Source organism: Varanus komodoensis, unplaced genomic scaffold, assembly GCF_004798865.1.
Source record: "Varanus komodoensis strain SLA01 unplaced genomic scaffold, ASM479886v1 scaffold8, whole genome shotgun sequence".
Taxonomy (NCBI): Eukaryota; Metazoa; Chordata; class Lepidosauria; order Squamata; family Varanidae; genus Varanus; species Varanus komodoensis.
The window spans coordinates 10148488-10171758 of NW_025336481.1; the positions used below are offsets into that span (position 1 = coordinate 10148488).

Consider the following 23271-nt stretch of genomic DNA (forward strand, 5'->3'; position numbering starts at 1 on the left):
CACTGGATGTAATTCCCATTGAGCTCATTTTGTGTTGTTTAAAAAAATCTGACAACATGACTTGGTTGGAACAATATGACAGTATTTGCAAATATGTTTCCATGTACCTATCTGTAACCCTTCTATTGATACTAGATTCTTATCCAGTCTCATGTATATCACATTGCACACACAAATGAGCAATTTTACCATCGTAAGGTTTCTCTGCCTTTGATTATTGGTACCCTAAAATCTGAACTGACTCCTCTGAAAAGCTGAGTTCAAGCTGATGGAAAACTCTACCTGTGATGATCCTTTCATTCATGCAATGTATAATGTCTTCGGAAGAGAGTTTACAAGAGATTATTGTTCAGCTTTGCAGAGCAAGAATTTCTGCTTACAGAAGTTTCACCATTCTCTTCAATGACTTCTGCTTCCCAGTATTACACTATTCACGTGGGTAAACCCCTTATGGGAGCAGGTCCATGTGCAGGAGAACCATGACAGCAATATATGAATTGCTTCTAAGCCATGCTTGGTTACCACATAGGGACTTAGACTGTACTGTGCTGAGTACCATGCCAGTACCTCATAATTACCTGTGCCATCATGCTGTACCTGCAGGTATCACAAGCGGCCGCACCACTGCAACAGTTAGAAGTTGAATGCTGAATAGTAATTTCTGACTGATGCAACAGAACTTGATCCCAAATGAATGTTCAGCTTCTCTGTCAGTATAAATGGCCCCAATCCCATTCACTTTGCTAGTACTATACTTCTTTGTGCTGCCTGCACTTTTGTTCCAAGGAATCTTTCTAGAGAATGGAATTCCCTAGTGTAAAATATATTTAGTGCACCTTTGAGAGATAGGAGCAACCAGATTTTCTTGCAAGCTAGTTCCCTCTCCTGAATATCATAAACATGGAAGGCTATGGATCTGTTTTCTGCAGTAAGTAATCATTTAATTAAAGGGGGGGGGAAATTAACAGGAGTCCCAGAAAAATGCCGCAGCTGTGTTTTTGTTAGACATTATATATAAAAAAGGAAAGAAATAATATAGTAAATCATTTTGTAGAACATGAACTTAAGTGTTTTATACAAACTAATCATGGTAAGTTCCAAGTGTCTTGTCACTGATAATACTGAAAGGCGGTGCGCGCCATGTCCATTAGGGCAGAGGCCTTGGAATGGTAAAGCCTGTACATGCACAACATCTCCTTTCCCAAAATAGGCTGCAATACAGTTTAAAACAAGTGAAGAAGAGCAGTAGGTTCCTCTTTGATGAGCTTGACGTCATTTTCGGTGAATTCTCCCGCCCCGTAGGTGTTGCGACTCCAACGTGAAGGCCATCCTCTGGAAGATCCTCTGTAGGTGTGCTGCAGAGCTTTCATTTGCAGAGTCCTCGAACTTGTTTCATCAGCTTGTCATAGACTGAACCTCAAGGAAAGACCTTCATACTTTCCCTGGTGCATGTTCAGTAGTGGTATCAAAAAAGTAGACAAATTCTTCTCAGAAGAAAATCTCTATGGCCTGTGGAATCTAGTGGTAAGAAGGAGAAATTAGTAGCAATGGAAATGGTTCAAAATGTCATCAAACAAGGAATTGCATTTAAGGAGTGCCAGTGGCACAATGTGCCCATATCAGTAACCCAGATTTGATTTTTTTAAAAGTTCTGGTTAATTGAGAAGGAAGTAGAATGCTGGTTCTTGAAGGCTACTTCAATCTCAATAATCCACAATTTCTGGAAAAACCCAGGTTATCATTATGTGCAAATTCAGGCCAATATGTCAACATTTTCTGTCATCATATAGATTTTTTATTTTGTTTCATTTGAAATTCTCATAGTTTCACCTGAGGAGGAGTCCCAGAATTCACTTAAAACTTTTCATTGGCAGATTACTTACCGCATTTGAATCTCAATGTGTGGGCTGTTCAGACAGTGAATGTGTAAACAGCTTCACACCTTTTGTTCATTGTTCAAAGGGCTTTAATGTCTTTAAATCTTGCACTGAAGTTTTGTGCTGTGTTTATTGTATTGTCAATTCTTTTATATAAATGGTTGTTAACCATTCAGAGCGCTTCCACTACTGAGGAGCATAGAATAACAGACATTCTCATTCTCAGATTATGCAGATGTTGTTTTCCTTCCCATCCCTTTCCAAAGAAAGATCTTTTATTGGTATGAGGCACTCTACCCCAACACAGGCTTCTCCAGAGGCTTTGAACTGCTGTGCTCATCATCCCCAGCCAGCATGGCCAATAGCCAAGGGTGATGGGGGTTGTCTTCCACAACATCTGGAGAGCACTATCTTGGCAAGGTCTTCTACAGAGGGACATTCTAGACCCAAAACAATTGTTTGCACATAATAGAAAAATATCTGGGCAACCGACCTTGTCAAATGCTTGCTTGATGCATGCACCTCCATTTCGTTACTTTTGTACTCGTTTAACTCTTTCCGAATGGCTGCCTAGGAAGTTCAAAGAAAAACAAGACGAATTGACCTTTTAAAATCTGCAAGAACAAAGACCTTTAAAACATTTTTGGTGGTGTACCCTGAGGCCTGGGGGGACAAAAGATGGTGTGTTTCCACTTTTGCATCCAACAACTCCAACCCAGTGAGTAGCATGGTCATGGGACTACTTTGCCATTTACTCAACTCTTGATTCTGTATTCTGCATGGCTCCAGGGGGAAAAGTGCAAGAGTGCTCTACAGCTTGCTAGTAGGAACACACCAAAAGGTGGGCACGCTTAGAAACCAAGATCTGGATGCACCCTCTCACACACTCCTATATCTAGTCTGCACTGGCAGGTGAATGAGCTGGCAGAGTTCAGACGTGATAAAATGGCGTGTCATTGTTGTAAGTGCAGGTAAGGGGTGCTACTCTTTGGCATCTGTGCTTAAAAACAAAGCAAAACAGCCTCCCTGCAAGCAGTCTCGGTGTAAGCTGCCCAGAGGTGCTGTAGCACAATTGGGCGGCATACAAATGTTTTAAATAAATAAAAACTTCATTTTGAAAGTACCGCAAACACATAGTGTTGCGACCTACTTTAGAATTTTCCAGGTTTTGACAATGATTCTTTCCCTCTGCTTTAAACAGATGTAGCACAAGGTCCCTCAGCTACCTATTAATGAGCTTTGTTAAAAATGCAAAACAGAAATAAGAAACGATGCCATCTGCAGGTAGATAGAACAGCTTCTCTATGTAAAAATGAGAATTACAGCATGCTTTGCTATACAAAACTAACTTCCACCCACCCCCATTCTCCTTCCTTTTGCTCTATGTATGTGTAAATATATCCTCAAATAATGCATGGTGCTATTCATATATGATTTGCTTTGCTGTAGACAACTTGCATTTCACTGTAGGCATGACAGAAAATCTATTCCATAATTCAAATATTTCCATCATACCATCTTGAAAAAGTCATCAGGTTAAAAAAAATGTAATATATTGCAACACTGGCAACTCAAACTGCAGAAAAACAATAAGCTCCTGAAAGAAGCTATGCGTAACTTCCAGCTTCTACAATGGCTAGCAAAACTCCCTGAGAGCTGGGGCAGAGGGGAGCTGAGCACTGCATGGTGCCGTAATTCTGATTTCTCCAGCCAAAGAAAGAAAAGCAGCAAAACCATTCCTGCATTCGTCCTTGCAAACACAGAACACAGCTGTGCTGAGAAGGTTGGTTTGCCCTATTATGCTGACATGGCAGTGGTTTCACACAGCACAGGCTGTTCTGGAGCAGTGGGTGTTGGCCCTCCATCTAAACCCCTATATGAGGTATAGCAACTCCTTCCCTGGGGCTAAGCTTCACAGCAGGCGCTTCAATGCAGCTGAGGGCCACAGAAGTGTGCAAACAGATGCATATTCCTGCTGAATGGAAAACAGCATGCACAAACTGGATGCTGCATGCCTCAATTCTCACTGTTTTCCATTGTCCAGGGTTGCACATGCCCAACCCTGCTGGGTAATTATGAATGGTACTGATCATCTGTTTGGGGGAAGGAGCTGGGGGTGGGTTTAGTCTTCTTCCCTGCAAAGCAGCTGATCAACCTTATTGTGGCTTATACAGGGCAGGCCATCAGGCAGTGCCTTATAGTACAACCCTATGTGTCTGGTCAAAAGTAAGCCCCACAGAGCTTAGATTCATGTTACTGCATGCAAGATTGCACTCTTAGACTGCTTGCACAGAGGACAAACTGTGCTTTATGTTTAAAATGCTTTGAATTAGCATACTTGAACAAGGGCATGTCTCTTGCAAAATTAGAGACAGGGCCTTCCAGCCCGGAACCAAACAGCACCTTGGCAAGTTAACAACTCGGGGGTGATTTTCAGCAGGTGGGTGAGTGGAATCTGCATCTGGCAGATGAATGGATATCCTTTTCCCACTGCTGCTGCCTTTGTCTAAAACTTTGTCTAAAGCCAGTTTTTAGCACATTAGTCAAAAGTGTTTGAAGTGTGATGAGTAGTTGAACCACACATATTCCTGGAAGACATTCACAGAGCCACACATCCTGTGTAAACGCACACGCATCACAATGAGCCATACCTTATCTGCCGCTGAGAGCCGTGTCCATGGCTTATCTGCCCGTCTGTCATAATCCTGTGCTTTTGCCACTTCCACATAATCACTGAATCGAATCAGGATTTTTCTGTCTCTTAATTCATCAACTGTAGGTCTTTGATTAAGCTGTGGGAAGAAAGAAGAAAACAAAATCTCCATGTAAATATTGCACAGTGGAGATCAGTAATGGGGGAAGGAGATTTATGAGAATGTCTGTGTTCTTCTTTGTTACCCATTTTTCTTCCCATTGCACGCAGTGAAGTAAGAGAAATGTGGTTCCAATTCTATTTGTTATTTGAAATGCATGAAGGAAACAATCCTATCATCTCCCAATTTCTTCTGGGAGACCATAGGATTTTTCAGAGTCTGAGAAATGAAGCCCTGCCTTGCCCTGCCTCTTTGTAGCCAGTGTGGAAAGAACTACTGTATGTGGCTACTTTCAAGGACACAGCTAGGAATTTTTGGGGGGTGGGGGAAGGGGCATGCTGGGAGCAGGAAGGGAAGGAAGGTGGTCCTGCAAGGTTGTGATGATTCCAACTTGCACCCCAGTTTCCTCCCGCCGCCCAGCTCTTAATCTGGATAGCCAAATATGGCCATGAAGATCAAAAAGCTACCGCCATGCCTTGCACCTTGCGTTGGAGCCTCCTAAGCTCCCACGTTCAAGGGCTTATGAGCATCTGCAAGGAGGGCAAGCAGATTGCGCCCAAAGTCATCTTGAGTAGCACAGAAGCCAGAGACCCGTCAAGCAAATGTCTTTGCTGTCACAGCCTAGCTGCAAATGTTTTTGCTGTCTTGCTGTTCTATTTTTGTGCCTTTCGCGACTTTTTTGTATTGTATTTAGTGGCTTGGAGGTTTTCCAGTTCCTGGAGTGCTGTTCTTCATACACATCATTAGGAAAACCTTTCCCTCCATAAAATCATAAGTTCCCCTTGGTGCACACCCATTTGGAATGCATATCCCAAAGTGTGTTTGGAACATGCCTCACAAAGAGATACATGCTTCAAACATAGCAAAGGAAGCAGCCCTTAGTACCCCAATATTCTAATTTAGGACTGTTCCATATGGTACATTTTGCATACAGAAAGACAATTTGACTTGCTAGACAAGTCCACTAGTAGGAGCAAATCGCCTCCATCACTCTGTGGGTAGGGGCAGGGAGTCATAGTCTGGGCAATCAGTGTGCTAAGGAGATTTGGGTGGTACCTTGATGGCCTGAATCCAGCAAAAGCTGTCTGTGCTTAGAAGCAAGCACCCACACTCAGACCATTTGTTACATTAGGAACGGTGCGTGTCAACTGCAAGGGCTTCCTCAGACCATTCTTGGTGCTTCTGCTGCCAACTTGCTCACTCGCCTACCTCCTGGCAGAGGCCTTTTTTTCAGACTCGGGACAGTGCAAAGGAGAAATGGAGAGGTCAGTAAGAGCTCTGGGGACGTACAGCTGCAACCATCACATAGGGACTCTGCTGGCTCTCTTCAGCTATGTTCCAGATGCACACTCAGCAATCACCTAAGTGATGGGTTGGGAAGGATCTGCTGAACACACACCCTGAGACCAACTTATTGACTGGCTGCGTCTGCTGCTGGCAGGTGGCAGCCACACATCCAGCAACAACAAAGGAGTCCTGTATACATACGGGTAGATTTCCTCCATGTGGGGAGGAATCTTGATCAGCCACAGGCCTTCTTTCTACTATCACCCCACGTGCAGCTGCAGCAAGACATACCAAGCAGGCAAACCCCCAATTTTCCTTTCATGCATTCACTGCACACAAGAGGGAGGGAGGAGTCTGAATACTAACACTGAGCCTCATTTACAGACTCTAGTGTGAAGCAGGGACTTATGAATGAATCTTGGAGATGCACTCAGAGGGAAGCTTCAAGGAGCTTGCACGATTCATTTTTAATACCTGGCTATTTTTAAAGCCTCTACAAAGCACTTGTGCATTACCTTAGGGAATGGATGGAACTCTTTCTGAGAATTGTTCTTATGCCAGTAATTCAGGTAGCTCACTCAGAAGGAGGTATGTGTGGGTATATCCAATTACCAGAAACCTACAGCTCAGCATGAAGTTGTGCAATGTGCAAGATGCATATATTCACAAAGCATAGATTAAGTTCTGCTGAACCCCCACAACAGTTTCTCTTGGGTCCAGGATTGCCTGGGTCTGCATGAGCATCTGATTCATAGTTCTTGGTTGTTCACACAGAGCAAGATCGTGTCTAAGAGGAAAAGAGTGCCCTAAAGATTCACACAGAAGCACCTGCATGCAGCAGCTTATGTGGACGTCTCCCTGCAAGAGACAGTGGGAAGGAACTGTTGCTCTCCCAAAAATCTAGTGGAAGTAATTGATTGCCCATTAGCTGAGTACAGATGTTGTGTCTCTCTTGTTGGCTGTTCCACTTGTCAGAAGGGTAATTTGCCAAGGACTGCTCCCGTGTGAACCTCCATTATTTCGGAAGGGACTGTGTGGGAAGAGAGCTGGGTTGCACCCCATGCCTGGTTAAATGCTCAACTTCAGTTCAACGCAAGCATGAGACGGATCACCACTGGCTGTCCTCACCTCACAGGAAGGGGCATGGAATGTTCCACGTGTGTGCCAGCTGCAGGGCAGCTCAAGCTGGGCAGAAGGGATCCCTCCAATGCTTGCCCTACCCCATGGTAAACACTGCGAAAGAAAGCGTGGCTCCTTGTCCAGTAGGGGCCAGAGGCGATTCAGCCCTGAGAACAGGTGAGAGCCTATATTGCAGTAGTTCCCATGGCACAGACACTGCCCATTGCCACTGTAAAGCTCATCTCCAGGGGGACCCTGTCATGACCCATGTGCCAAATGCTTGATCAAGCCTGAGAGCATGTAGACGAGGCAACTTACCTTTCTTGTCAGCCGCTGCTTGATCTCTCTTCTTTCTTCCTGTTCTGTCTGGTCATTTCTTTCTGCAGAAAATATGAAGAGAGAGATGACTTTCCTCATCAGGGCCGACTGGGTGCTCCTCAGGTGTGCATGTGTCTCTGTGTGTGCCTGCTCCTTTCCCACACTGTCCGTCCCTTCCTCTCTCAATCTCTCTCTCTCTCCACACACCCCCAGGTCACCGCACCCTCCACTTCGCCTGGTCGGCTGCCAAAAGCATCACACGCTCCTCAGCACGGGGTTCCACTGAGTCCAGTGTCAAGCGTCTTGCTGGTGGCCAGTTATAGCGGGCTTCCACTGACATGAAGCAGCCAATCCTGTCCCTCGATTGGGACAACGAGGAGCGTTTGCAGAGGGGAAATCGATAGACTTTAGAAGTCTAAATGATCGCTTTGCGATGCCACATCTCTGTCTGAGTCATCCGTGCTGCCCTTATGAGCTAGAACATTGTAGTGCATCTACTTCAGGGAACACACGTTCCTCGTACTCTTCCTCTGCCAGGCTCCCGTAATTTTGTTGATTAATTTATAACAATAGCCAGCAATCAACTCCCACGCATTCCTTTGCCTTCTCATATTGTGGTTGTGCCAATCTTATTATAGATCCGTAATATGTTGGTGCAGGTAGAGGGTGGAGAGACGGAGGGTTTCCTTTCTCCTTTTCTTAAAGAGATACTCTCTTCTAGCCCAAGCCTGTTTGCTTTGCTACTCCGTAAGTATTAGTATTCAAGCTGTGATAAGTCTTACACGCTGGAGCTAAAAATAGACGTGGCTGCTGTAACATTGTGTGAAATATATCCTTAGCCCTGGGATACAAGTTAATGGATTCTTTTCCCTCTATTTCAAGGGCTGCCTGTCACTAAATTAAGACGTGTGCTAGTAACCTGAAAGCAGCAGGGAATCTATGGGGAAGATCTTTTGACCACCCCCCCTTTGGGGGGGGGATTGTGGGGGCCATTCTAATTTGCACATTGTAATCTCATTGTGCTGAAGGGCATTTTCTGCTTTAAATCAGATGTTTGATTTTTCATCCTTCAGTGGCTAACAAGCCTTAAAGAGGTGGCTTGGAAGGAAACACACGCACACACGACAGCAGCTATTTTTAGAATCTGGCTCTCTATTTTTGCCATCTCCTGAGCACTTTGAAGAGAGGCATGCACATGGCACTATTTATGGGAGCATAGTAACTGCAAGGAGACGCACTGTAACCAGAGAGTCTGCAATTTTTGCAGCCTTGACAAGAAGCAGCCCTGCCTGGGTCTTGAATACGACTGCTCAGAAAGGATGCCAATGCCTGCATAGATGGCTGCGGGGGGGGGGGGGGGGGCTGTCTGTACGTGTGCATGTGTGCGTGCATGGGAACACGTTCATCCCAACAAGAAAAAGAAAGTGTTACGGAATACAGGAAGATACCTTCAAGGTGTCATTAGCACACCCATTCCAAATATAATTAAGCACCTTGTTTAATCAGGTCTGTTGTTATGTATGAAAAGATCAGCAAATGCCAAAGCTTTCTCTCTCCCCAGCCCAACCCCCCCCCCCCCCCCAGCCACGCTTTCACAAGGAGGAATTAGTGCTTCATTAGGTGTGCTGGCAACTGATGGATCATCGGAATGTAAGAACTCCCATGCTCAGAGGCACACTTCCGTGCCGTTTTCAGTGCCCAAGCACATGAAAAGAAGCTCCAGGATTAAGCTGCAGGGAACAGTGGCTTGACTATGCCTATGCACAGTTGCCAGGAAGCCTGGGCAGAAGGGGGTGTTGCGTTGATCTCCTGCTCGAAGGCGCCTGTGGGTAGCTGGGCTGCCATTGTGTGCGCAGAACATTGGGCTGGATGGACCCCTGGCCTGAGCCCGTAGGGCTTTTCCTATGTCCTCATGTTCTAACGTGAGCCTTAGAAGGAATGCAGAGCTGCGTTTTGATAGACCTGAGGGTGAGGAACCTCTCTTGGGTCCATTAATGGGGCTTCCCTGCAGTGAGGTCCCACGTGGTTCCGAGGCACTGCCTTGGGCAGAGCCAGTGGGTCCCCGCATCGTGGTCAAGATCCCCCAGCCAAGCAGGAGTGGCACTTCCGGGGGAATCTGCTGCTCGATCGACCAACCCCACGCTATTCAGTGCAGCCTCAACTCAGCCCCAGAAAACCCTCAACTGCCAGTCGTCAGTCGTGAACCTGCCCTTAGTCTGATTGCTCTGATCCAGAGTAACTCCCCCAACATGTCCTTCTCTCACACACCGCACCCTCGCTCGGTTGTCTGACTTGCCCTTGAGATAAAGTCTTCGCTGGGGGAAAAATGCTATGGAAGGATACATTATGACAGGGATTGATAATATTAAAACATTACTCTATAACGGGGAAAATGAACGAACTCTGTAATCGGAGTCTGGCTCAGACTGCTTTTACAGCCATTAATTATTTAAGTGTCTGGCTTTGGGCCACCGGTCCTAATGAGACAACTCCGTCAGCGAGCAGCGCCAAACAGAAGAGTGTAATTTACACCCTCTCTCTCGACAAGGTTTCTAAATTAGCCACAGCACTGAAACAATCACCAGGGTATGCCTGGATTGACTGAAATTACACTGGGATGAAAGAAAATCTGCTTGAATAGGAACTTCACTGGCCAGATTATAGAAAGCACTCTAAAGACTCTTCGTGGACCTTAGGGTCCATTTTGGGTTTCAGAGGTAACACTGCAGTGGAAGATGCTCTGAGATTTCGTTTTGCGGGGCACTCAGTCAGCCCAAACCACCTGGCACCATTCAAGCAGGCATGCAAAGATGTGGACAACATGGCATGTTTTGGGAAAAATGTGTTCACAAAAGTTTACTTTAGGAGAAATGCAAGCAAAAATGCATACCTTAGAGAAATAGGTACAATAATGCATGCATTTTTTGTATGCCTTTCTCCAAGGAATGCAGGGTTGCACATGCTTCCTCTAATTATGGTAATTACGTTGCATCATTTCTGACTGCCAAATCTCATTGCAAGATTCAGAAAAAGAGCAAAACTGAATAAGAAGCATGTCCTGGTTTTACGCATTATTTTGGGGTGTGTGGATTCAGGCACTGTTAGAATGCGAGCCAAACCCAAATAAAGACACAAAGCTGGGCTTCAGAGTGGCAGCTAGAATCATCAGGTGATCTTTTGCACCCAGCAAAAGCATTCCAACCCTTTCCTGGTCCTTCGGAGGCAACAGAGAAACAAAGGGTTGTGGGGAAAGTAATTCATTCTGCATTTGAAACTAACTCTAGTGAATCAAAATTAAATCTGAAGCTCAATTATGCTTTGGAATATACAGTTCTCTGAATTTTGCAAAAGTGTTAAAACTGTATTTCAAAGAAAAGTGTGTGCAAAATGCATATTCATGGAAAAAAGGATTATGTCAGGAAAAAATCTTTAAAATGTGTTTATTGGACAAAACTGAATGCAAGGATGTATGTATTTGCAGAACCTTTGTACAATGTTGCATACATATATTCACAAGAACTTTAAAAAGAATCTTGATGCTTGGGTCAAACTGAATTTAAGTTCAGATGTGCCAAACTTCAGATTTCAAAACAGAGACACTATGAGCAGCTGTGATTTGAGAGTTTTGTCCAATTCTAATATGAAAAAATTAATGTTTGAAATGACCTTGAGAACTAACACTCTTTGCATTTGTTGCATTATTAGCCTCACAAATTCTTTAAAAATATTAGTGGGATACTCTCCAGTGTTACTTATGTAGGGGATAACAAATCTGGGATAGGAAGCACATAAAAAGCTGCCTTATAGCAAGTCAGACTAGCTGTTTATCCAACCAATGCCTGTCTCAGCCTGTCTCCATGCTCTCAAGAGAGACCTTTCCCTTCTCCTGCTCTTTTGAACTGGGATTAAACCTTATACATTTGACATGCAAAGCATGTGCTGTACCGTTCAGCAACTGTTCTGCTCCTGAAATGAGACAATGGGGAGATGCTGCCAGTCAAATTGGACCAGGAGGCCACCTTGTCCCATCCTATCTGAAAGGACTATTAGCAAACTATTTTCTAGTTCTCTCTCTGGTCTCTTTTTAGGAACCACTTTGCTGTAGTCAGCCAGGCATCCTGGTGTATCCACATGCACACCTGGCTGGTGGCACTTTTTGGTGGCATGGGGGAACTTAGGGGACTGGAAGGGAAAAGTAATTAAGCAGGCAGATTCTCCAGGGGGCTAAACTCAGAGGAAGCCCAGGTGGATAGTTGCATTATCTGTAAATGGCATTCCAGAACTTTCAGCAGGCACAGAAACTTTCCCGTTTTTCAATCGGCTCCTCTTTGTTTTTGCAACTCAGACTGCACCCTCTACCTCTGCCGCGAGCAACAGATTATGTGGAACCCAGGCACCCAGATCAGGCCGGGGCAATCCCTATGCAGGCGCCGGCGTTAATGCATGCCTGGCCCCGGTGGACGCGAGCCGGTGGCCCCCAACATGCGGTGCACAGGCGACTCTGCTCCAAGAGCTGAGCCCGCAACATGTGACCCTCTTTCAACAGCCCCCCCAAAGAGTAAACCCCCCTCATGGATCACATAGAGGGGGATTGCCCTCTGCCCCTCCCCAGGGCAACCAGTGCCCCCCCCCATCGCCATCTGCACACTTGGGTGGTGACCCCAGTAGGGCCAGGTCCAAAGCTGGGTGAACATGCCTGATTGCTCCGCATGACAGTCTGTGGACTGGAGGCAGTCTGTCCCTGCACACGCGCCCCAACCTGGACAGGCCCAGGAAGGATGAGAAGGCATTTTGCATCAGTGCCGTCCCTTCGCGTGTTCAGCAAGCTTCCCTCATGTGTTCTCAGCACTCCTTCGAGCTGAGATAGGTCACACAGGGCAGGGGGTGGGCAGAGAATGGAGGACAGCAGCATGCCCATGCCCAAGCTGGTGGGCTTTGGCCAGGTGGTGACAGGCCGACTCCGTGCAAGTGCGCTCAGAAGGATGCCCTGCTCCTAACGGCACCTGGGCTCCCCACGTCTTCCAACAGTAAACGGTCTGTCACTTGCCCTCATCGTTCTGGAGATCAGCAAGTTGAGGAAGCAACAGCTGCCTTGACCTTTAGGTGGTTTATGGATCAAAATGCTGCAACCCAGTGGTCTACTGAGACATTTTTATAAGATGTTCAGCAGTTCTACGGCTGAAAGGCAGAGAACGCCAGGACTGCTGATACAGCTAGCCCTGGGAAACTTTGCTATGTCAAGATTTCTTGGTTTTTCATCTGATGTAGTTTGCTTGAGCAGGACCCCCTGAACTGGCCTCTAATTTCATTTCATGTGAAATGTGGTGCTGAGGCCACAGAATGCAAAAAGTTATGATACCGAAGTCTGCCTTTCATGGTTTTAATTCCTGACTTGCACTGAGACAGAAAGGTCAGGGTATACCGCACCTGATTTGCTCATCAGGAAACTTACTCTTCTGCTTGGGTGCCTTCTGCATTTCACTTCTAAAGGGGTGAAATGCAGTTTGTGGTCTGCTTTGATTTTCCTTCTTAAAACAAACAGAAAGATTCCAAAAACTGAATCTAGGTCATTGTTACACTGAAGTGGAGAAATTCTTTTCTAACCATATTTCAACAGGACACTAGAAAATGGTTCTGGAATTTGAAGTCCTAGCCAGAAACTCTGCAAAATGACACATGGATCTCCACAGGCAAGTGACCCCTCTCTGCCTCAGTTTCCCACTAATAAAATGGGAATAATTTTGGATGGTCTGACATGCACACGTATGCACATTCTGTGTGTGTGTTTATATATGTTCTACTACTGATAACTGTGAAATGATCATAAAATACACACTATTTAACAGCAATTCTCTTCAATATTCAAGGTGAATCATTTGAAAAATAAAAATCATATCAGTGAAGAGTCCAGCATCTTTCTAGAAATCTGGACCATACCAGCATATCATTGCTTATCAACACTGTCTCAAATGGGATAGATTCTCCAATGTGAGAAGAACCGTTCATATAAAGGGGTGAGATTACTAGAAATTACACTTTGTCATATACAAAAAGCATTCCAGTACTTACGTTTCAGAATATTTCTTCTTTCAAGCTCCTCAACAGCAGGTCTTTGGCTCAGTCGCCTGCGGAAGAAAACCAAGATGACGTTTTGTACCATGGTTTTGTTCTTTTCAGTTCCTTGGGTTTGGGTTTTGTTTTGGGGTCTTTTTGTGCCTAAGTCCGCCTTGCCCTGAGGCCAAAAGAGTTCATAGGGTCAGATCACAAGCAGCAAACAAAGGCACGGGACTTGTCCTTTGAGGTCTTTCTCATTGCCATCCCAAAGGCCAGTTTCTGCTTCCCAGGAGAGAAAAAGTTCCTCGCTAGCCGACGCCTCTTTCTGTACCGGCTGCCCCACTAACACATTTTCTTCTTCTCCTTCTCGGAAGAAAACCCAGCGAATGTCAGGACTCGGACGACAGCCAGATTGTTCAGGAACTTCAGAATTCTAAAAAGTCTTCCAGCAAATCCCCAGAGTAGCTGCTTTGACGACTCGGCACATGAGAAGCTCTGCCTCCTCACACCCCCTTCTCTAGTGTCACCAACGATTCATCGGGACAGCTTTTCGTCTTGGCAGAAAATAACAAGGCTCGTGCGAGCAGGTGGCTCCTTGATCAAAACGGTGACCGCGCAGCCTGCTAGCACGCTGCGAAGAATAGCTTGGCGTGCGTGTCTGTGTGTGTGGTGCTCAGAGCATCATGAAACATCCCCCTGGCGACCAGGGCCTCCCCTTCCACTACCACCGTCTCAGGATTGACTCGGCGAGATCAGATGATAGCGGCCACAGCCGTTGGAGCCAGCATCCCAAATGAGACTTCCCCCAAGGGGTTTGCTCGCTAATATCTGCCTTGAAAATCTCCCCGGGTAATTGTCCGCCCCCACACCGGCATTTATAGATACTTTATTGGCTCGCCTGTGGAGGTAGCTGCTAAATAAATAAATGAGCACATGAATACAGAAAGCGGGGGGGGGGGGGGGTGGAGCCAAGAGAGGGAGGGAGGGGGGAATGGATTTTACCCTGTGCTTCGCTTCTCTGTTCACCCCACCCCACCCCACCCCACTGCTCCATCTTTTTTGCAGAATATATCTGCAAACAGATATTTGAAGGCTGTGAGCTTGCATGAAGGGAAGAATGATTTTGTCTCTGGGTTTCCTGGTCAAATAACATCTCTCCCAGATGCTGTGGATTAATACAGAGGAGATATTAAGTAGCATTATAGATGCGTCCCTCTCAAAGCCTCTGATTATCTCATCTTAATGCCAAAATGCAGAAGGAGGGAGGGGGCAGGAAGAGGAATAGTTTTATAATAACATCAGGAATCACCATCATGATTTATACATGTCCAAGTAATTTGCACAGGATGGATTGAGTCCAGGCTTACAACTGGTCCATGGGGGCTGCTGACGCCAATGGAGGTGGGGCGGTATATCCACTCTGGGCGGTGGCCTGAAGTTCCATGGTGCTTTCCACGGTGCTGAACATAGGTTGGGAGTCGGGGTTGCCACCACGGACAGCTCCTTTGCCATTCCAACTGCAACCCAGAGTGGATGCACTCCCCCTCTGACCTTGGAGACACCAGCTTCCACAGCAACGTGTGGAAATCAGCTCGCACTAGAGAAGTGATCCTCAAACTTTTTCAGCCTGCTCCCCCTTTGGTCCTGGGCCATCACCCTAGTGTCCTATGCCTCTTTCTTTGAATCAGGTTTATTGCTCTACTGCAAATTTTAAACAGCCAATCATCACCCCCCTATCCTTCCACCACTCCAAGGGGGGCAGTATTGCCCACTGCACTAGAGGAAGTGGCAGGTAGCAATGCTGCCCAAGACCTCTTGCCCTGGACACCATTTGTGAAAATCCGCTCTGGAGTCTCGGTAGACACTCCAGAGCAATGCGGGATGCAGTGCAGGGGAAGGAAAGGGGCATCTGCAAAGATGGTCTCCCCCATCCTTCCCTGGAGCAGAAACCCTCGTCCAGCTCCCCGTCCCTTCTGTGAAGGGAAAGAGCCCTTCTGTTTATGGAAGAGCCGGTCTGGAAAGAGCCCACTTTCTCCACGCTGAGCGCCACATGAAGTCGAATGCTGTGACCCTGCAGCAGCCTTCCTTTTATGATCAGCTCCAAACATGACATGGATTGCATTTACAACAGGGCCGTCAAGGTCAGGGCATTTTGGAGGGTCGCCCGAAGTTGGAGACGCCTTGGCAGTACGTGGCAACAGAGAACGATCAGCGGCGAGGAGGAGGATGGGGAGCACGGCACACTTGGGGGGGGGGGGCGCTTAGCGCGTTGCCATGCATGATGCTGCTGGTGAAAGTCCCCACCCCCACAATTAGCCCCCGGGGGGAATTTGCACTGTTGTCCATTTCTGGGGGCCCGGGGTTTGCAGGATGGGAGCACAGGCCCAATCCTGGTCAGCCTCCCTGCCCCCAGACTTTAAAAATGTAAAAATGGCACATTCGGTGTGATATGTCATCTCTATACAGTGGCAAATCAAGGGGAAAAATGCAACCAAAAATTGCACTTTCAGCACTACAGAATGCTAAAAGAGCCAAATTTAGCTTGAGAGCAAGCAAAGTTCAGTCCTTTGTGCATGACAGAAGGTTTGCTGCCAAATCTTTTCCCTTGGCCGGGTGCCCTGGAGGCTGTGACCCGTGGAGGGGCAGGGGGTGAAAACAGCCCCAGAGCTTTGCTCAGTTGCCCTCCCCCCATGCAAATTAAGCTGATGCTATTCACCCCATGCAGCAGAGGAGGTGCGGGGAGGTTGCAGTGAGGACGGGATGGAACTGGCCTGAGCCATGCGTACCGTCTCATCAATGCACGGGGACTTTCCAGCTCATGGTCTTGCCCCTTCCAAAGGACAGATCTCTCCTGCTCTACCGTGGGGCCATAGCTCAGTGGTGGAGCAGGCCCTTTGCATGCACGAAGTCCTGGCTTCGATCCCCAGGTCTCCAGGTAGGGCTGGACACCTCCCCGCCTGAACCCCTACGGAGATGCTGCCCATCACTCTTGACAATGCTGGACTCCTAGAAGGCGGGAGCAGGAGTCTGTGACTGGCCCAAAGTCACCCAGAGAGCGTCATGGCTGAGTGAGGACTAAAAGACCGTTCTCTGGAGTCTCAGTGGGACACTCTAACCACTAGGAAATACTGGTTCTCAGTATTGCTCTCACACATCCTCACGCTCAAGAACTGCCAGTGGATAAGATGGACAAGTGGAGATGAAACTCTGCAGGGCACAAGGTGTTAGCTGTCATGTTTAGATTTAGATCAGCAGGAACACTGAAGAGTCAAACATGGGATTCTGCGGCACTTGCCACCAGAGATACCCCGGAGTGGTTTTCCCTAACTGTGCTGACAAGGGGATGATGGGAGTTGGGAGTCCCACACACCTCGAGCTGGGGAAAGCTGACTAGAATGTTCAGTTGCACTTGTGCTGGTGCTTTTCCTCCTGAGATTTGCAGGTACGTAAAACCCGGATGGTGAGCCCCCTGCATTTGATAGGATAGGAGAGGATGACACCCTCAGTGCCTGGCAGAGATTTTATGGCAGCAACCGGCACTTTTCTTGTGATGTTTTGTTCAGCTGTCCCCAGCCTGGTGTCCTCCAAAGCCACTGGGCTGCTCACCCCATATTTCCCAGCAAGCATGGGAATTGCAGTCCAACACACCTGGAAGACCTGCAGTTGGGAAAGGCCAGTTTAATTCCATCTGAAGGAGCTACCATTTGTATCGTGCGACTTCCCGCAGCCACGGCCCCGCTGTCCCCGCCTCCCACACCACTCCGCGGATCTTTCAGAATTCAATTCCCAGGGCTTTGTTGCAGAGATTAACATGCTTTGCACAATCTCTGAAAGCAAACAGTGACTTACACAGAGAGCTTATCTCCAAATCAAAGGGCCACGAGACCTTCTGTTCACATTCCCCTCACTTGGCCCAGTTTAAGTGGTCGTTTCTAGACCATATAGGTTCTCCTGGAAGCTTTACACTAGAATACAGAGGATATATAAACTGGACCAGGGGGTGGTACTGGGGAGAAGTGGGGATTACGTGCCTTTCCAAGAATATGATAGAAATGAAAGCAGTACTTGGAGTGCTTTTTTATTTTTATTAGATGTTTAGCCTGCTCCAACAGTCACACCATTGGCTGGGTGGGTTTATGAATATAAGGATGTGATACAGGCAGGGGTCAGAAACCCAGTTGTCCCTCATAGATTTTTTTGATGTTCACATCAAAATTGTTCAACCAATGAAGAAAAGGAATGCCTTCTGTAAGATGCATGTGTCTTTTACTGCACCTTCAAAAACCAAACCCCAAAAGTGAAAATTAGTCTCTTTCCCCTCACTTGAAAACCAAAATAATTCCCCCCTCCCTGGATGTAAACTCACTTCTGTCCTGCAAGCAAATCCACTTTGGCCCAACAAGCATCCAAGCCCAGGATCTGAAATGTATGAATGTGTTTGTTCATGCTAAATTCAAAGACAGGATAACTCAAATAGTCTTAGCAGAATATATACAAAAGGCCAGTTATGGATTTCTTTATTTCAGGGTTTAAAAAAAAAATCCAGGGATAGGAGGGGACATTTGAAACTGGTTTTCCATTTATTGGCTGAAGTGGCAGCAATTAATTCTACCAGTTCATTTTGTTGTACCAGTAGATGGTTTTAAAAGGGCTTTAAACAGGGATTTAGTAAAGAGGAAAGAACTTTCAACAACTATAATAGTAAAGAGAGCCAGTGTGGTGTTGTGGCTAAAAGCGCAGGACTGGGACTCAGGTGATCCGGGTTCTAGACATGGAGCAGGGACTGGGGTGACTTTGGGCCAGTCACAGACTCTCAGCCCAACCTACCTCACAGGCGTGGTGTTGTGGGGATAGGATTGTAAGCAGCAGGAGAGGATCAAGTCAACCACTCTGAGTTCTTTAAAAAAGAAAAAAGTGGTATATAAATCTAATAAATAAAAATAAATTTGCACAACACTGGCAGACATGAGTCTAGAAATGCCAACCACAATGCAATGAAAGCACAGTGCATCTCTCCACTTGGAGAAGAGGGTCCTGGCTGTCCAGGTGCCAACGGTGGATGAGCCACGGCAAAGGACGGCCTGCTCTCCCTCCTTATGATTTGCAAACTTTAAACCAGATTGGGACTGGGCAGTCCACCAGAGAGAGGGCACCTTCTTCAGAGAACGGCCCTCTGCCAGCTCTCCAAAACAGAGTACTGTCCTCTGTAAACTGTAGACATCTGAGCCTACCTCTCAGGGTTGTTGTGGGGATAAGATTGAAAGCAGAAGGAAGAGCCTGATGTAAGCCTCTTTGAGTGCTTTTTTAAACAAAGAAAAAGGTGGGGTATAACTCTAACAAAAAACAAAATAAGGGTAAACTGAACAGGTTGAATGCCTATCAACTTGGAAATAAAGCTGGGACTCTCAAAACAGAGAGAGCTTTTCCTAAATAGGCAGGGGAATCCCACAGTATGCAGAAGTAGGTACGTATGCAAAATAAAAGGAACCTTCTCCAAAAACAAACCTTGACAAGAACAAATGAGCTTCCTGGATCTATTATATTTTGAGGTATCTGTTGAGAAAAAAAGAAAAAGTGTGCAGCAGAGGGGAAGGAGTGGGAGTTAGCCTGCTCAGGCACCTAATAGCTTGTAATAAGTATCTTGGAGAAAGGGATTAATTTGGATGAAGCAGCTTGTGAAATGTAAAGCAATCCAGGCTATATAGGGATGCTTGGAGCAGAAAGAAAGGAAAAGGGACACCTTCCCCCTTGCCCACTCTCCTGAACCATCCCCACACTGCAGCAGCAGCAGCAGCAGCAGCAACAACTCAAGTTCACAGCAAGCAACCCCCCAAACCTAATCCCTCTATAAGTATTCACACAAGGCCAAACTATTTGTCCAGAACTCCCTGGAGAAGTCATTCACGCTAGGTAAAGTTGAAGGCAGAAGAAGAAAAGGAAGGCCAAACGAGAAATGGGTTCATTCCATCAAGGAAGCCACAGCCTTGAATTCAGAAGAGCAGAGCAGGACTGTGACGGACGGGGCGTGTGGGTGCTTTCATTTAAAGGATCGCCATAAGTTGGAGACAACTGCTTGGCACACAACGACAACAGTTCAGTCTATTCTCAGTACAGTCTTAGGCAGAGGTCTTTCCATCACCTGCCACCTGATCATCTGAGCACAGCAGGAGAAGACTTTTTGGGACAGAAGAGAGACAAAATTTCGCATTCCTGAAACTCTCCCTACCTGTTCCTCAAACTATTCCTCCAGTGGAACTCGTAGTTACAACGTTCATTGCAGATCTTGCATTTTATAGGAGTTTGGACTAGATGGCCACCCAGATCTCTTCAGCTTGGAGATCTCACGCACCTCGTGGTCTGATGTAGGATCTCCCATGGATACAAAAAGCACAAGCAGAGGAGGCCTTTCCTTCAGAAGCCTTCACACAAGTGTGTAGCCCTGCTCCATCTTGCTGTGATCGTGCACAAGCTGACGGTATGTACATGTTTACAAACCTCATGAAACAAGACATTTAATGCGGGGCCTGCTTTGGCCCCCAGTCATCGTTCTGGCATAAACTGCTCCCTGTGATATGGAAAGTAGAATAAAACCAGGTTTTGCTGCCTGAAAGGTTTCAGGCAGGTTTTGCTGCCTGAAAGATGTGAAAATAACAGCACATCTTGGCCATTATGTACATACATATTGTCAAAGCAGGTTTTTTTCTCTGTTCTGTGAGCATTACTCTGCAGGCTCAGTCAACAAGGAACTGTCCCTGAACTAGTTAGCATTCAGTGTAGAACATGCCGTGCCCACTTCTGATTCCCGTTTTTCCTAAGACTTCAGAGAGAGAGAGAGAGAGAGAGAGAGAGAGAGAGAGAGAGAGAGAGAGCTGAAAGCAAGCGAAGGAAGTGATTCCCAGTGTCCCTTACCTTAGTACACCTGTATTTTGAGATCAATATGTTCCCCAAGAGAAAAGGGGAGTTTCAGTCATAATACCTCCAGGCAGAGAAGTGATCTCTCCCATGGCACAGAAAAGGATTCTTCTGCTTTGCTTTGCTTTGCTTTGCTTTGCTTTGCTTTGCTTTGCTTTGCTTTGCTTTGCTTTGCTTTGCTTTGCTTAAAGACAGTTCTTTTTTAAATGGCGGGGGGCACACGGCAGCTACACGATTGCATCGTGGGTGGCGCCAACAAAAGCACAGGTGGTGTGCTCATTCTTTCAGTGTAGGGTTGTGTAAGTTCTGTACTGGGAATGGGAAGATCCAGGATCAAACCCCCCCTTGCTCATAACACTCACTGGAGGACTCTGGCCCAGGGTTGACTCCTAGCCCAACCTACCTTGCAGGGCTGCTGTGAGGATAAAATGGAAAACAGCAAGACTATATAAGATGCCTTGGCTGTCTTTCCGAAGGAAAAAAGGCTAATATAAATGTAACAATAAATAAGTAACCGTCCCATTCCACTGCCTCCTCTTCTCCCCTACTGAGCGTGGTCAGTCCTCATTGTGGGGGCGGGGGGGGGGAGGTTGGGGGGGAATCTAGCTTCATTTTTACTTCCACAAACTCTAGGGGGCCCTGGCCTGCCAACGCCTTGCTCGCTCAAGTGTCTTGCTGAGGGTAACACACGGCCTCATGCCATGTGCTTCTCCATCCCCACTGACAGCCACTGAAGCCTCTGCAGAGAAGCAGGTGATGTAATCAGATCACTGGATACGCTTCCTTAAAGACACAGTGCAGGTTGAGAGAAGGGAGCTGGAGGGGGGTTGCTATGTTGGGGGCTACCCCATAATGAGAGCTGCATCGAATTTTGCCTTTACCGACTCACACAAGGAGGAACAATGTGCAGCTCCTGGTTCTACTTCTTCTGAGTGGAAAAGCAGAATTGCTGGTTAGATCCAAGAACTTTCTGAGATCTGTCCCTTGAACACCTTAGCTAAATAATATACAAACTCTATTTGCTTTTAAATTTAGTCCTCTCAAGTGTTGCTAAATGGGCAAGGTATGGCTCAAAGGTTTTAAATTTTCCTTTAATACTCTGAACTAGTTGACCCCATGGACTCCAAATAATTGTAAGAGTTTCACCCTTTTCTGAAGTGCTAAAATTGCCCCAGATATTACTTTTCCTATCTCCCTCTGCCTTTATTATTTTTAGATGGCTATTTTAGGCTTCATGAATAACTCTGAAACCGATTAGCAGTGAAGACAGTTTGTTGTAATGGACAGGGTGCTGGATTTAAGATTTGGAAGACCCCAGTTGAAATTTCTGCTCAGCTCTGAAGCTTGCTTGCCCTCATTCTTCTTATCTCATGGGATTGTTCTGAGGATAAGTAAAAAATGCATGGCATTTTTTTTTCTACAATGAAAAGGGCATCAGAAACGATGAATAATAAAAATATTCTGGCCTTAGACTGACTCAGCATTCATTCTGCCCACAGTGGCTAACCAGATGCCACAGGAAGAGTTCATAAGAAAGACATTCTGGCAATGTCCACCACCAGTTGTCCATCTACATCATCCACTGATCACATACATTTAAAAGTGTAACTTCCATACCCTACTGGATTTTCCTGTTCAATACAACTTATTTGTCAAAACCGTGTAAAAATATTGTTTATGTCTATGACCACCACAACATCTGGCAGGCACTTAGTGCCATAGGGGAGACACTCCTATGAAGAAGCACTTTCTGCCATTTTGTTTTGTAGCATGGCTTCCAACATTGACTTCAGTTTCTTGCAACTATCTAAAGAGGGATTTTTCCTTAGGTACTATCATGAACAGACAATGCCAGGCTCCCCGGGAAGACGCATTATCTCTTGCTCTCGTCTTTGGCAGAGGTTTTGACTTGTCACTCACCCAGGTGACTTCTGACTCTTTTGGAGCATCTCCTCAGCCATTCAGGGAGCCAATATAGCCATAGTTAAGGGGAACAGAAGTTTTCTTTTGCTGGTTTATATTGTACATTCGTATGTCACCATTGTGTTCAATGTTCAACGATGGTCATTGTGTTCAACTAAGTATCATCTTTGATCAAGACGGCTTCATTCCTTACTAAATATCCTCAAATCTCTTGTGGGTTGCCTTGGCTATACTAGGCCCTTAGAGATTAATAAATCAAAAGACCATACTAAATGTCAAACTAAGAAACACTTGTATTTCTTCACAGGTATAATGAATGGTGCTTCGTGATATACTGTATTTTTCGCTCTATAAGACGCACCTGACCATAAGACGTACCTAGTTTTTAGAGGAGGAAAACAAGAAAAAAAAATATTCTGAATCAAATGGTTTACTAAACTATTTAATAAACTATAACAGAATACAGTAATACCGTATTTCAACCTTGTAAAGTGAACAGCAGTCAACAGTGGCATTAAGAACCATCATCAATGTCATTAACAAAAGAGAGACTTTAAAGTCCGAGTACTCTTCTAGTTTTCGTTGAACCCATAGAACTCATCATCACTAGAGTCAGAATTTATGAAGCTCTGTTGCTCACAATCACTGACATCACTTTCTTAGTTAGTAGTGGAATTATTGAAGGAATCCACAATCTACACCAGTTATACAAGAGCTGCTGCAGACAATGCAACAACAAATCTAAAAAAGCCAGTAATGTCCACGCTGCCCTACTAGTAAATAATAGAAAAAAACTTCTGACAAAAAATGAGATATTGTACGGTAAATCAAACACACAGCGGAATAAGTAGCCTTTGAAGAATAAACTTCATACATGAAGGTAATGCTGTTCAAATATCCACTGATCCTAAAAAAAATGTGTCTGATCAACTAACAGATAACTGATCCATGGAAAGCTTCCTGATAAT

General features: G+C 45.9%; 1 protein-coding gene across 1 annotated transcript in view; it reads right to left on the reverse strand.

The window, feature by feature from the left end:
- Positions 1 to 915: 915 nt before the first annotated feature.
- The window catches only part of PHACTR3 (phosphatase and actin regulator 3), a 228136-nt gene continuing 205780 nt past the window's right edge, over positions 916 to 23271 (reverse strand). Inside the window, exons 12-16 of the mRNA XM_044455418.1 lie at positions 13484 to 13539; positions 7415 to 7476; positions 4529 to 4669; positions 2371 to 2447; positions 916 to 1518 (exon numbers count right to left, since the gene is read on the reverse strand). Of these exons, the coding sequence (XP_044311353.1) occupies positions 1503 to 1518; positions 2371 to 2447; positions 4529 to 4669; positions 7415 to 7476; positions 13484 to 13539 (352 nt within the window). The 3' untranslated portion in view covers positions 916 to 1502. The remainder of the gene's footprint in view (positions 1519 to 2370; positions 2448 to 4528; positions 4670 to 7414; positions 7477 to 13483; positions 13540 to 23271) is intronic.